The sequence below is a fragment of the Vipera ursinii genome (assembly GCF_947247035.1).
Source record: "Vipera ursinii genome assembly, chromosome: 3".
In the NCBI taxonomy this organism is placed as follows: domain Eukaryota; kingdom Metazoa; phylum Chordata; class Lepidosauria; order Squamata; family Viperidae; genus Vipera; species Vipera ursinii.
The window spans coordinates 37,852,483-37,865,162 of record NC_139516.1 but is presented as its reverse complement, the minus strand read 5'-3'; the positions used below and the strand labels follow the sequence as shown (position 1 = coordinate 37,865,162).

Genomic DNA, 12,680 nt, shown 5'->3' with positions numbered 1-12,680 from the left:
TAAAATGTAATCCACTCAGAATAAATCAACATGAAAAGCAGGAAAAACTAAATTATTGTATCTACCCTGACCACAGATTAATAAAATATTGTCTGTTCTGGCACTAAACCTGTGTTAAGAAAGTATGCTTTCTTATAGTACTTACACTATACAAAATAAGGAGAAATATCCCCCGCCCCAAACAAGAAATATTTTTTAAAAAAGCCGTAACACAAAAATATATCCCTTTCGAAGTAGCATAATTGAGAAGTGATATCAGTATCGATATCCTTGATAATAGTGCAAATCCATCATTACGTAAATGTAAGCAATATTGATTTCAATGAGGCTTACTTCTAAGTAAGCATATTTGGCAATATCCTTAGAATTTCTTACTTCAAATCTTAAACTGTTAATGAAAATATTGTATCTTTAGCTTTGTTCAATACTTGCAATATCCTCTTAAACCGATCTCAGTTTCAATTCAGAATAATGGTACTCTTTCAAAGCATGTAACAAACCAAAAAGTAATGATAATTAAAAAGCAATTTCCTCTCCAGAGAAAGTCAAATGAAGACGGTATGAAAAAGTTCACATACTTTATTCAAAAGAAGCCCCACAAGAAGTTGGATGTTTTTAGAAGTTATCAGAAACACAATCAAGTTAGCTTGAATCTGGTATCCAGAAACATTAGGTCTGTCATACTATTTTTTTTAAAAGGATCCACTAGCCTTTTCTTTGTTTGTTTGTCCAAGATATTTGTACACCTACCATAACATTGGCAGTAAGGACCATAGGAAATGTTTTGGTTTTTTTTTGCTTAATACCCAATTTTGATCCCTACTAATAAAGCAAGTCAGGTATCTTTTATGAATATTGCCTAGATAAGACAAAAAGAAAAAAGAAAGAAACAGCAATTTTACAGAATAGTGTTAAGGCTTTGCTAAAATAGCCTAGACATGGAAGCTCTAAGGCACATATTAGTACATTCAGTACATTGCTGATAAGAGAAGCAAAGTACACATTCCCACCCCACCCCCACAAAAACCCTACTAAAATGCTAGCACTGCCCACTGACCTGTTACTCATCAGGTGTTGATAAAAATACTATCTGCAGTATCAGGTTTTGTATTTTTAAAAAAGCCTGATTTTTACCACTGTTCATTAAGACCAGCAGTTCCTTCAAACTTGTCAGTATTTTTTCATTATTACAAAACCTTTTGGATTTATGAGTCTCTCACACACGACTGTCTTCTTTTATAGCATCTGTGGGTTTTGGAGGTAGATTAACCGCTTTGTTGGACTTTTCAGCTTCATCAATATTGGTTTCTTCTTCTTTTCCTTCAGCAGTCTGCTTATCCATTGCCTCCTGCTCTTTTGCCAGTAGCCGGTAATTGATGCCCATCCCAATAAATAGGAAGATCCCAGAGAAAATAAGGATGATGCCACATGCCCAGTAAGTGTATTTGTAGTCACCATATACATCATTGAGTTTACCTAAAAGGCAAAAGTGGGGGTGGGGGGTGGAGGGGAAATGTTATAAAGCTATTATGTAATAGTGATGAATAACTAATGCTCACCAATGCAAGTATTAACTTGAGTGCTAAAGAGTTTTCTCTCATTACCAAACTCTTTCTAAATATCCATATTACATATAGATCCTCAAAAATTGTGCTGAATTCAGTGTTCACCCTATCCTCATGAAGAAAACTTACCAGTATACTAGATGCTATTGGAAATTGCCACCTAGCATCATTTTAGTAAATTTAAGAATGATCCTTCTCAAAACAGAATTGCCAGGAAATTCTATGTCCCCTTTCACGCTAAGTCAATCTACAATTACCAAGTTCAACTGCAACCAGTCCTGGTAATGTCTTTCTTCCCAGAAACTCTATGCATGTGACACTTACAGAATTCACACTCCCCCAAAAGGCAAGGCCAAAATCCCAACTCTTCAGGGGTAGGGGAAGGAAATAATAGCTGTCCGTAAGGGACACTAATGTATTAGGGTAGGAACATTGCAATAGCAATGTGCAAACATATTTTTACAGATATGTATATTTTAACCAGTGCAATATTGGAAGGATGCAAACAACAACAGTTAATGTTTTAATTATCCTTTCTTCAGAAATGTGTGTTGGTATGACTAGCAAAGAAATGACTGTAAAAATCAAAGTTTGTTCTAGCCTTCATGCTGACTTACTTCTTTTTAGAAATAACCTCTTTTAGATTTTTTACCACTGAGCCTACCAAATCCTACAATGGTGATCAAAATGTGCCGGTTGTGGTTTTGTAGGTGGGCAAATGTGTACACAGGACCAAGACAAGCTCAGTATCCTTGCTTATATTATGTACTTAAAGGGCAATTTTGGCAAAGTTATTTTTAGCCCAGTTCAGTTGAAGAGAAAAGGTGACATAGCAGCAGCTACTAATGATAACTCAGTATCATTTATAAAGATAAAAGGGGCAATCCCTGGACAAGAGCTGGAAAAGGATAAAATATATTAGAGGCTGCAGCTATGATCACATCCAGAGGCTCATGACCCTCAGTTTAAGAAATCCTAGTATAAGGAATTATTATAAGCTGAATCCTAATAATTCTTTATAGCAGCATAAATTATTTTCCTCCTATCTCACATCAGATTCATAGATCATCAAAATCCCAATACAGTCTCTTTCCTCCCCATCCCAAAGATGAAATACATATTTTACCTAAAACAGGTGGTCCCAAAAGGACTGGGCCACATTCCACGATAGTCACCAAACCAACAGCACTGGAGAATCGCTGAGCCCCAACTAAGTCCATCAGTGTTTCAAATAAGACAGAGCTCAGCCAGCCAAAAGCAAATCCAAAAAATCCAGCATAGATACAAAAGCCAATATAAGTAGTAGATAAAGGAGCCAAAAGATGGCATACTCCATTGTAGACAATAGACACAGCAAAAAAATATTGGATTCTAGGCCTAATCCACTTAGTGTTTGCTACCAAACCCATGGATGGTCTTGCAAACATGTCTACAAAAGCCAGAATAGACAATAGGAAAGCTGAAGATTCGTTAGAGAATTTCTTGCTCTTCCCATAGTTGCTGAGAAACACTAATGGTGTAAATAGTCCAAAAAACATACACACATTGCCAAACAGGTAAATCAAGAAGCCACGATGTGTGAAGAGTGAAAAATCCAAAAACCTGTTAATTGTTTGGAAGACTGTAGTCTTTTGCTTATTTTTGCCAGCAATTAGATCTGTATTAACATCTGCTGCTTCTTTTGTCACTCTGCCAACTTCCTGCAATGCTTCCTTATTTTCTTTTTTCAGTTGATCAGGCTTAGGTCCTATTGGTCTCATCAATGACCCAGCCACACAGCAATTCAACAAAAGGCCTCCAAGAATTAAAAAGCTCCCTCTCCATCCAAAAATACTGTAAAAATATTGGTTCAGAGGAGCCAGTGTACACAGGAATACAGGGCTACCAGCCATGGCTAATCCATTAGCCAAAGGACGCTTCTTAAAGAAATACTTGCCAATCATGGTCAAAGATGGGTTTAAATTAAATGCAAGGCCCAGACCTGGGGATACAAATACAATTATATTAAATTATTAACACATACAAATGCAGCTCTTACAATTCTGGTGTTCTAATCTAGAATCAATTTATGTTCTTATTGATACTATGGCATGCACACTATATCCATTGTATTAAGTGATAGACAGTAATACAATTCCCATAATACATTCAAAAGACTTTGAGATATAGAATGCAAAACACACTAAATAGTTAGGGATAGTTTAGTGGTATCTGAAAAATTATTATACCAAAACTGGAATGAAATGTTCCTACACTCAACTGTGTTGAACGTCTACTGGACTATGCTGTTTCCAGGGTGGTTTGGTGGTTTCTGCATATAAATGTCCTTAACAGGAGAACAACACATTGTAGAATACTGGTTCTGGAACACTTCAAACTTTTCCCAGCTGGGGAATTTACTTCTAGAAACACTGAACCCCTTCCCTACAGAATGGCAATATTTTTTTATTGCCTACTTACTGAATTCTGCAGATACAGCAAGAAAAAGTATGTGAACCCTTTGGGATTACGTGGAGTTTTGCATGAATTGGCCATAAAATGCGCTCTAAACATCATGTAAGTCACAACAATAGAAAAACACAGACTGCTTAAAATAATACTACACAAACATTAGCTGTTGTCATGTTTTAATTGAACATAAGATGGAAACATTCACAGTGCAGGGTGGAAAAAGTATGTGAACCTTTGGACTTAATAACTGGTTGACCCTCCTTTGGCAGCAATAACCTCAACCAAACGTTTCCTGTAGTTGCAGATCAGACCTGCACAACGATTGGAGTAATTTTGGACCACTCCTCTTCACAAAACTGTTTCAGTGTAGCAATATTCTTGGGATGTCTGGTGTGAATCACTCTCTTAAGGTCATGCCACAGCATTTCAATCGGGTTGAGGTCAGGACTCTGACTGGGCCACTCCAGAAGGCGTATTCTGTTCTGTTGAAGCCATTGTTTTGTTGAATTACTTGTATGCTTTGGGTCATTGTCCTGTTGCATCACCCATCCTCTGCGGAGCTTCAGTTGGCGGACAGATGGTCGTACGTTTTCCTGCAAAATGTCCTGATAAACTCTGGAATTCATTTTCCCATCAATGACAACAATCCGTCCAGGCTCTGAGGCAGCAAAGCAGCCCCAAACCATGATGCTCCCTCCACCATGTTTTACAGTGGGGATGAGGTTTTGATGTTGGTGTGCTGTGACTTTTTTTCTCCACACATAGTGTTGTGTGTTTTTCCCAAACAACTCAATTTTGGTTTCATCTGTCCACAGTATATTTTGCCAGTAGTGCTGTGGAACATCCAGGTGCTCTTTTGCAAACTTCAAACGTGCTACAATATTTTTTTGGGACAGCAATGGCTTCCTCCGTGGTGTCCTCCGATGTACTCCATTCTTGTTTAATGTTTTCCTTATTGTAGACGTGTCAACAAAAATGTTAGCATGTGCCAGAGATTTCTGTAGGTCTTTAGCTGACATTCTAGGATTCTTCTTTACCTCATTAAGCATTATGTGCTGTGCTCTTGCAGTCATTTTTACAGGATGACCACACCTAGGGAGAGTAGCAACAGTGCTAAACTTTCTCCATTTGTAGACAGTCTGTCTTACCGTGGACACATGAACATCAAGGCTTTTGGAGATACTTTGGTAACCCTTTCCAGCTTCATGCAAGTCAACAATTCTTGATCGTAGGTCTTCTGAGAGCTCTTTTCTGCGAGGCATGGTTCACATCAGACAGTGCTTCTTGAGACCAGTAAACCCAAAACAGGTGTGTGTTTTTAAAGGGCAGGACAGCTGTCAGCAACACATCCAATATCATCACACTGATTGGAGTCAAGGTTGGCTCACTCCTGGCTCCAAGTAGCTCTTGGAGAAGTCATTAGGCTAGGGGTTCACATACTTTTTCCACCCTGCACTGTGAATGTTTCCATCTTATGTTCAATTAAAAAATGACAACAGCTAATGTTTGTGTAGTATTATTTTAAGCAGACTGTATTTTTCTATTGTTGTGACTTACATGACGTTTAGAGCGCATTTTATGGCCAATTCATGCAAAACTCCACATAATCCCAAAGGGTTCACATACTTTTTCTTGCAACTGTATATTTCATGTTTTAAAAATGAGCAACATATATAACAACATATATAACAACATATATATAAAATATATAAAGTATGTAAATCTTTTTTTAAAAAAGCACTTATGAAAACCAAATCAAAGCGACAAAGTTTTGAACAACAGTAAACAAATCAATACAGGTAGTCCTTCACTTACAACAGGTCATTATGATAGACTCAGGAGAATGGATTTGTTTAATGATAGCAGTGCTTCACTTTATAACCATCATAAAAACTATCATAAAATTGAATTCAGTCACCAGGTGCTTCAATTTATCACTGAAATTCTGGGGCCCGCTATGTTATTGCCTTTAGGCTATGCTAAATCAAGGACTACTTGTACACCAATAAGCAACCAAACAAGTTTGGGCAAATAAGATTCCAGAGAAATAACATTCCTCCAGGCAGGTTGTTTTGAGAAAGCTGCCAAAGATGGAAAAGACATCACAGAGAAATGCCATCACCTGTTTGTATTCAGAAACCGCATGGGCAAATTAAAAAAAAACTGAAATATCTGTCAGAATACATTTATATAACATTCATAAATGTATGTTTAAAACATTATACCCTCCCCCCATGGATTCTGCCATCTCTCAAGGAAGGAGGAGCACATGTGGATTCAGCCTGCCTTAGGTTATTTCAAAGACCAAGGGAACCTTTCGAACTGGGGGAACAAAAGGGAGGGTTAGAGAAGAAGGCATCTGGACTGTGTCTTCATTTAATTCTTTAGAGGAAGAAGGGAATAACCATAAAGATTCGAAGTTCCTTTTTTCCCACAAAAGGGATGACAAGAAGTAAAATGATGGGGGCTGACCAAATGGGGTTGAGGGAAGGGGGGTTGAACCGGGATCCCTTTATAGAGTTTCCATTTGTAAAACAATACTAAGTCCTGTCTTGTATTTCCACAACCAAGCATGTCCTAGTAAAAATTCCTTTTGGACTAGAACTGACTCAAAGAGTTTTTGTTGTCCTAAGACGTGGATTGGGGTGGGTCCTGACAATATCCCTATATTTGATTGCTTCCCAAGCTACTTGGCTGAATGGGATGGGAGATATTGTGAATTCACTTTTGACTAACATTCAAATGATGAATAATTATTAATATCCTTCTCTGAAAAATAGTAGCCATGGAAATTCTAACTCACCAGCTCATAAGATTAATCATCCTGGAAATGAAATATGGCCCTTTATTCAACAACTTTATAGATTAGTATTTTCCAATAGAGAATTGCATTCCTGCTCCCTAAAAAACTTATCTACATTTATATCTTCTCTCTGAAAGTTATAATTACATATATCTAGGTTTGTATAACTATGTCACTTACCACCCACAACACCAACACAGAAGTACAACTCTTCCACAGTATTACAGAAAGAGGAAGCAATCAGACCACAGCCTGACAGGCAACCCCCAGCAATCATGACTGGACGGCTGCCATATTTGTTCACCAGGATGCTGCTGATTGGGCCTAGAAGAAATCATTATTCAGGCATTAGATTACATGAGTGTATTTCCCAATCTTCCCAATACATGCAAAGCAAAGCAGAGAGTTCTGAAAACTATGAGCATTATACAAGAAATAGAAAGCAAACATTGCAAAACTAGATATTTCTATTTCAAGCCCCTAAAGGTTGCTCCAAAGATTATATCATAGCTTGTCTTCTGGTTAATCCGAATTAAAAAGTGGATGATTTGACCTAAAGAGAAAGTAATAATGCATTTGAATAGGCTTGGGTGTGGGCGTGGTGTGGTGAGCTGGTTGCAAATGATCGTGATTTCCTTGAATATTTTGTTTTATTTTTCTTTACATTTTGGTAAAATATCTGTAGCTTTGTTAACTCTCCTAGAAGAGGTAATTAATTACAACTGAGAGATGAATAAAAAAAGAACATTCCAAACTGTATTCTAATTTAGCCTAAAGTATGTTTTATCAATTGTACAATGAGTATGCACTACTGTGCTTATATAGCAATCCCAAAAGGCCAGGTAGGGAAACATGGATGTGCAAGACAAAAATACACTCAAAGGTTTTGATCATTTTAACCTTCGAAATTCCTCCTGGTATGTTAACAGTTAAAATTAAATATCTATAAAAGTATACGATTGTTTCTGTTTACAAATTATGTTTCTGCTTTGGCATAATTTGTATAACTAAATTTAGCACACATATCTTATTAGCACTGGGAAGCCTTGGTGGGCCTTGGTTAGCTGGACTATGTAGTCCAGCATGGAAAACCAATAGTCACGGGAGTGCAGCACAACTGGAAGGGGGCTGCCTCATTTGCAGTATAATGCGTGTTTATCTTATTTGCTTTGTTGCTACTAGTTTTTTAAATGATTGACCAATACATGAGAAATAGAACACAATTCAGTTTCGAGAGATATATTGTATTTGTTTACTAGGACATCACATATGGAAGGCAGATGTTTGTAATTTAGAACAAGACACAGATACAACCTCCAACCAAACAGATGTTATTTTTAATTTGTATCACCAGCAATAATGGGTAATTTCTGGCTGTTTAACAACTAGATTGTTTTAGTATATAGCTGTGATCAGATATGGTTTCTAAAGTGTTTAATAACAGCAGTATTTGTTTATTAATGTATACAGCCATCTAACTCAAAAATTGTAACACTGACTACCAACATTGACCTAAAACACAAAAATAAAAATAATACATGAGACCATAATCATTTTCTAGCTTATTACAAAATGGCCAAACTAACTCCTGGCTCAATCCTTCAGCCAAATTTCCAAGATATTGCAAAAGGCCTCAGGACTAGGGCCATATAAATCTCAAGAGACTGTGGTGTTCTGTGGAGAAGGCATTGCAACAAAGAAGGCCCAGCTCCTGGCTTCCATAAAATGGCACTATTAATAGAGGGAGCATGCTAAATATTCTGAGACAAGCACAAATAATCAGACGGGTGTTTGCACAAATAATCTTACCCTGTGCCACGATGGGCTTAACAGGTTGTAGCCAGCATTGTTTTAGTATTACTTATTATTCAGTTCAAAGATAGATAAAAGCTACTGTATAATAAAAGCTTAAATGAATTCTTACCTTAACTCTTTTATGTACAAAGTGTATAGTCCTGCTTGGGGCTGATTAATTTATATTCAACATTTAAAATATTTCATTAAAGAGTTTAAATCTAAAATAAAGTAATTAAAGGCCAACTGAGAAAAATATTCTACAAATTGTAGAGCTTGTTTAAATGCAACTAGAAACATATGTCCTAAATACTGACTTATGTCCTTTTAACCTGGATTTTTGGCCACTTTATTTTTGTGTGCATGACATTTGACAAGGGCAGCTCCACCAATGGCAATCAAAAGTACCCAAGAACTGCTCAAAAGTTAGGAATCCTTATTATTTTGACCAGCACTAGCAATAATATATCAGTACTGAATCAATAATCAAGACATACTTTTATATTTTCTTTTTAACAAACCAGTTTATTAATAAAGTTGAACAGATTTTCAGTCCAAAATAAAATGAACATTGTTGGTCTTTATTTTTTACATTACTGACTCTATCTGTGTTATGCAACTGATTATTTATGGAATGAATTTTCTAAACTATTAAAATCAGACAATGACAAGATTGTTAAGAGTTCACATGCTCACTGCCACCATGAAGCAGGAAAATGTGCTGATTGCCTCAATAGTTGAATAAGGACAAAGACTGTTCTCTTCCAAAGAAAAATTGCATATGCAATACAGCACAGTTACTTATTTCTGAGCTGTACATGCACAGTAAAAGCTGGCTGATCACCATATTTCAGCAACAATGAAGCCAAAAGTATTCAGGCCTATTTTGAAAGCATGAAGAGTTATGTCTATTTAGTTTTTTTTTAAAAAAAAAATGCCTCAGGTCCTGTAAATAAATAGGACAAAAATTTATAAAAGTAGATATATAAATGTGGGTTTAAACAGACAATTTCCATATATACAGCATCAATGTATAGAGAGGTTTTATACATCCTTAATTTCCTTTAGCTCCTGAACAAAACTTTATTATTAATTTATTAATGATTCAATTTAATTCACTAAAAAAATAATAAAACATTAGCCCTGAGTTCAACATACCTTGAACATTACCAAAAACACAGATTTAATTTTAGATAACTTTAATGGATTCTCACATTAAAATATAAGGAAAACATTTTAGAGTATATATTACCTGAAGTAGTTATAGAACACATTATTAGCAAAAATGATAGCAAATATGTTGATAACATATACTTCCACTATAGTTACAAAAAAGCAATGTATAAATAAGCACATAACATAATACAAACCATATTTCCTAGTACCCAAATTCTTTTTAAGCTGTTATTTAATCTTATTTATTTACTATGTGTTTGCCTGTAATTAGGAAAGCAGAACATTTATTTTCCTTCATTATTGAAGCAAGTTGTGCACTTAACTTTAAGTACTTAAGTACTTTGACATATCGAGAATGTCAAAAAGGCCACCTTAGAGGCTTGCCCACCATGCAACCCATTAAGCAGTAGTATGAGTCCACTGATTTTTTTTATAAAAAGTAGCAAATTTAAAGTCACAATCCCTAGTTTTAGCACTTCTTTAGCTCCGTTAGCCAAGGAACAGCTGATTGATATACAGTTTTTGAGGCCCACAAGGATTTATAATTTATTAATGTGACCCTTTCCCTTCAACAAATTGTACAAGCTTGCAGTAGAGATTTAAGAACCATTCAAATAATTCCTTGGAAAGGTATTATTTATATTTCTGCAAACTAAATAGACTGGCCTATTTTTCCCCTCTTTGGGTACTATAGGAATATTTAAATTTACCTACAGATCTATTAATAACTTTTTTCTTCAATTAAAGCATGAGATTATTATTGAAATTACACAGTAAAAATGCCATCCATGTGGTTTGCACACTTACCCCCCGCGTACATAACTGCCAACATAATAGAAGAGATCCAAGAAACTTTGCTGCTTGATGCGTCAAAGATGATTTCGATCTCCTTAAAAAATACTGTAATGGATTTGGGGAATGCATACGAAAACCCAATAGAAATAAAGGCACCAACAACCACAGCCCAACCCCATCCTCCTTCAGGTGGCGTGTATCCTACTGGACCTCCAATTGCTGGCGGCATCTTGACTGAAGTAATTCAGCAGGTATTTAAAATCTATAAAGAAAACATGACAGTATTTCTTTCAGAAAATATGTCAATAATCACTTAGGGAAACATTGTTGAATTTTGCTTCTAATACTGTTAAGACCACATAATGAATCACCAAGTTATAGACAAGATTGGGATATAAAGTTATTATAAGAATAAGACTAACTCTTCCTGAGCTTATAAATTTCATTTCTCTGTTTAGGCAGTTAAGTATATTTAGTGTTGTCCCAATTCTAAATTGCATTTCAGTTAATCTCAACTAGTTTGTGGGGGAAAAATACTTTAAACCTGATCTGTTTCCATCAGCAGCATAGTCAAAGTTCAGAAAATGTATCTTTAAAATGCCAAGATTACCAAACATAACCTGTCTGAATGCCAAACTTTTTTTAAAAAAAATCCTGTTATATTTCAGATTAGTTTGTATTATAACCTTAATTGTTTTTATGCTTCTTTTTCAGGCATCTATGAACCAAAGCTACGTCAAATTCAATCATCCCTATCTCTTCAACTATCTCTGGAATGCACATCAAATAATCCTTTCCATAATAAGCTTGGAATGCATTCACAAAATAGATTCTCCTCCAGGAAAACTGGCAATTTGGACATGCACTAAAAGGATTAATTGATTTCTCCCTACTAGCACTGTTGTATAATTCATACTTCAATATAGTAATAAGTACTCATAGCTTGAAGGATGAATCAATTTAAAATAACGATCTCCAACTTCTTTGTTATATATAAAATATTTTTTAAAGAGAATCAAATTCTAACCATGACTAATTCCCATACTGTAACCATGGTATTTTTAAATCTTAAAAGAATTAGGGTCAGGTGATCTATCTTCTTTGAAGTGTAACCATATCTTAATTCCTGGCTCAAGTATCCACTGACTTTTAGAGTTGGTAGGCACATTTTGAACTCTAAGAATATGTTAAGAGTACTCTATAAAAATTGTAACATAATCAGTTACAAAATACTGATCTACCAATTTTATATAATCATTTCCTCATCCCGCTATATTTATTTGTCTTTCTTTTTGGTTACATTTTTAAAATACTGAAGTGCACTTTCCCAACTTTTTCATATCATACAGAAGTGATACTAAAATGCAATAAAAGCAGGTATACATCATCTGAGAGAATGAGGAGCCCAAAGGAGAACACATGTCTCTGGCTGCTGTGTTGCCTCACTATTTCAGTCTGCTTGGGCAAAGGCTGCAGAGAAGCGTCCCATACTCTCATTATGCTAAGCTTGTAAGCCGCCCTGAGTCTTCGGAGAAGGGCGGGATATAAATGGAATTAAAATAAATAAAAATAAAAATTATACATGCAGTTTTCAACTGGCAAAGTGCTATTCATGGACTGAATTAAAAGGCAGTTCTTAGGAATCACCAATATGTTTAGTTTCAGATAGACCACAATTTTGCCACCTGATTAACTCTTGAGGCTATTAATAAAACAATCGGAAGCCTTTAAGGGAAGCTTGAATCGAGTTCCCTTATTAAAGTCCATCAAAGGAAAACTGGCAAACTTTGCAGGTCTTTGTGTTTCAAATATTGATTTACTTTTCAATCAAAGCACTTTAAAAAAAACCCAGCCAATTAGAGTTTCTGGTGTATATATAACCTTTTACTTAGCTATGATACAGAGACAAAAGAAATAAATTTGTATGATAAATTGGACACAAAATGTCAAAGAAACAATTACAATACAATAATGGAAATAAGTATGGATTAAATCTATAAAATTTACACCAAGTTATAAATTAAAGGAAAGTTGGTACAAAATGGTAACATAGGCAAAACATACAGCAACAACTGCTGCAAGTGTCATGAAACAGA

The 12,680-nt window shown here is 35.4% G+C and overlaps 1 protein-coding gene across 3 annotated transcripts in view; it reads right to left on the bottom strand.

Moving 5' to 3' along the window:
- Positions 1–554: 554 nt before the first annotated feature.
- Positions 555–12,680, bottom strand: part of SLC16A1 (solute carrier family 16 member 1) — a 31,477-nt gene continuing 19,351 nt past the window's right edge. For all 3 annotated transcript variants that reach the window (XM_083361085.1, XM_083361086.1, XM_083361087.1), the window contains 4 exons: positions 10,597–10,846; positions 7,000–7,143; positions 2,692–3,546; positions 555–1,476 (listed from right to left, as the gene is read on the bottom strand). In XM_083361085.1, the coding sequence (XP_083217211.1) occupies positions 1,217–1,476; positions 2,692–3,546; positions 7,000–7,143; positions 10,597–10,813 (1,476 nt within the window). In that variant the 5' untranslated portion in view covers positions 10,814–10,846 and the 3' untranslated portion in view covers positions 555–1,216. The remainder of the gene's footprint in view (positions 1,477–2,691; positions 3,547–6,999; positions 7,144–10,596; positions 10,847–12,680) is intronic.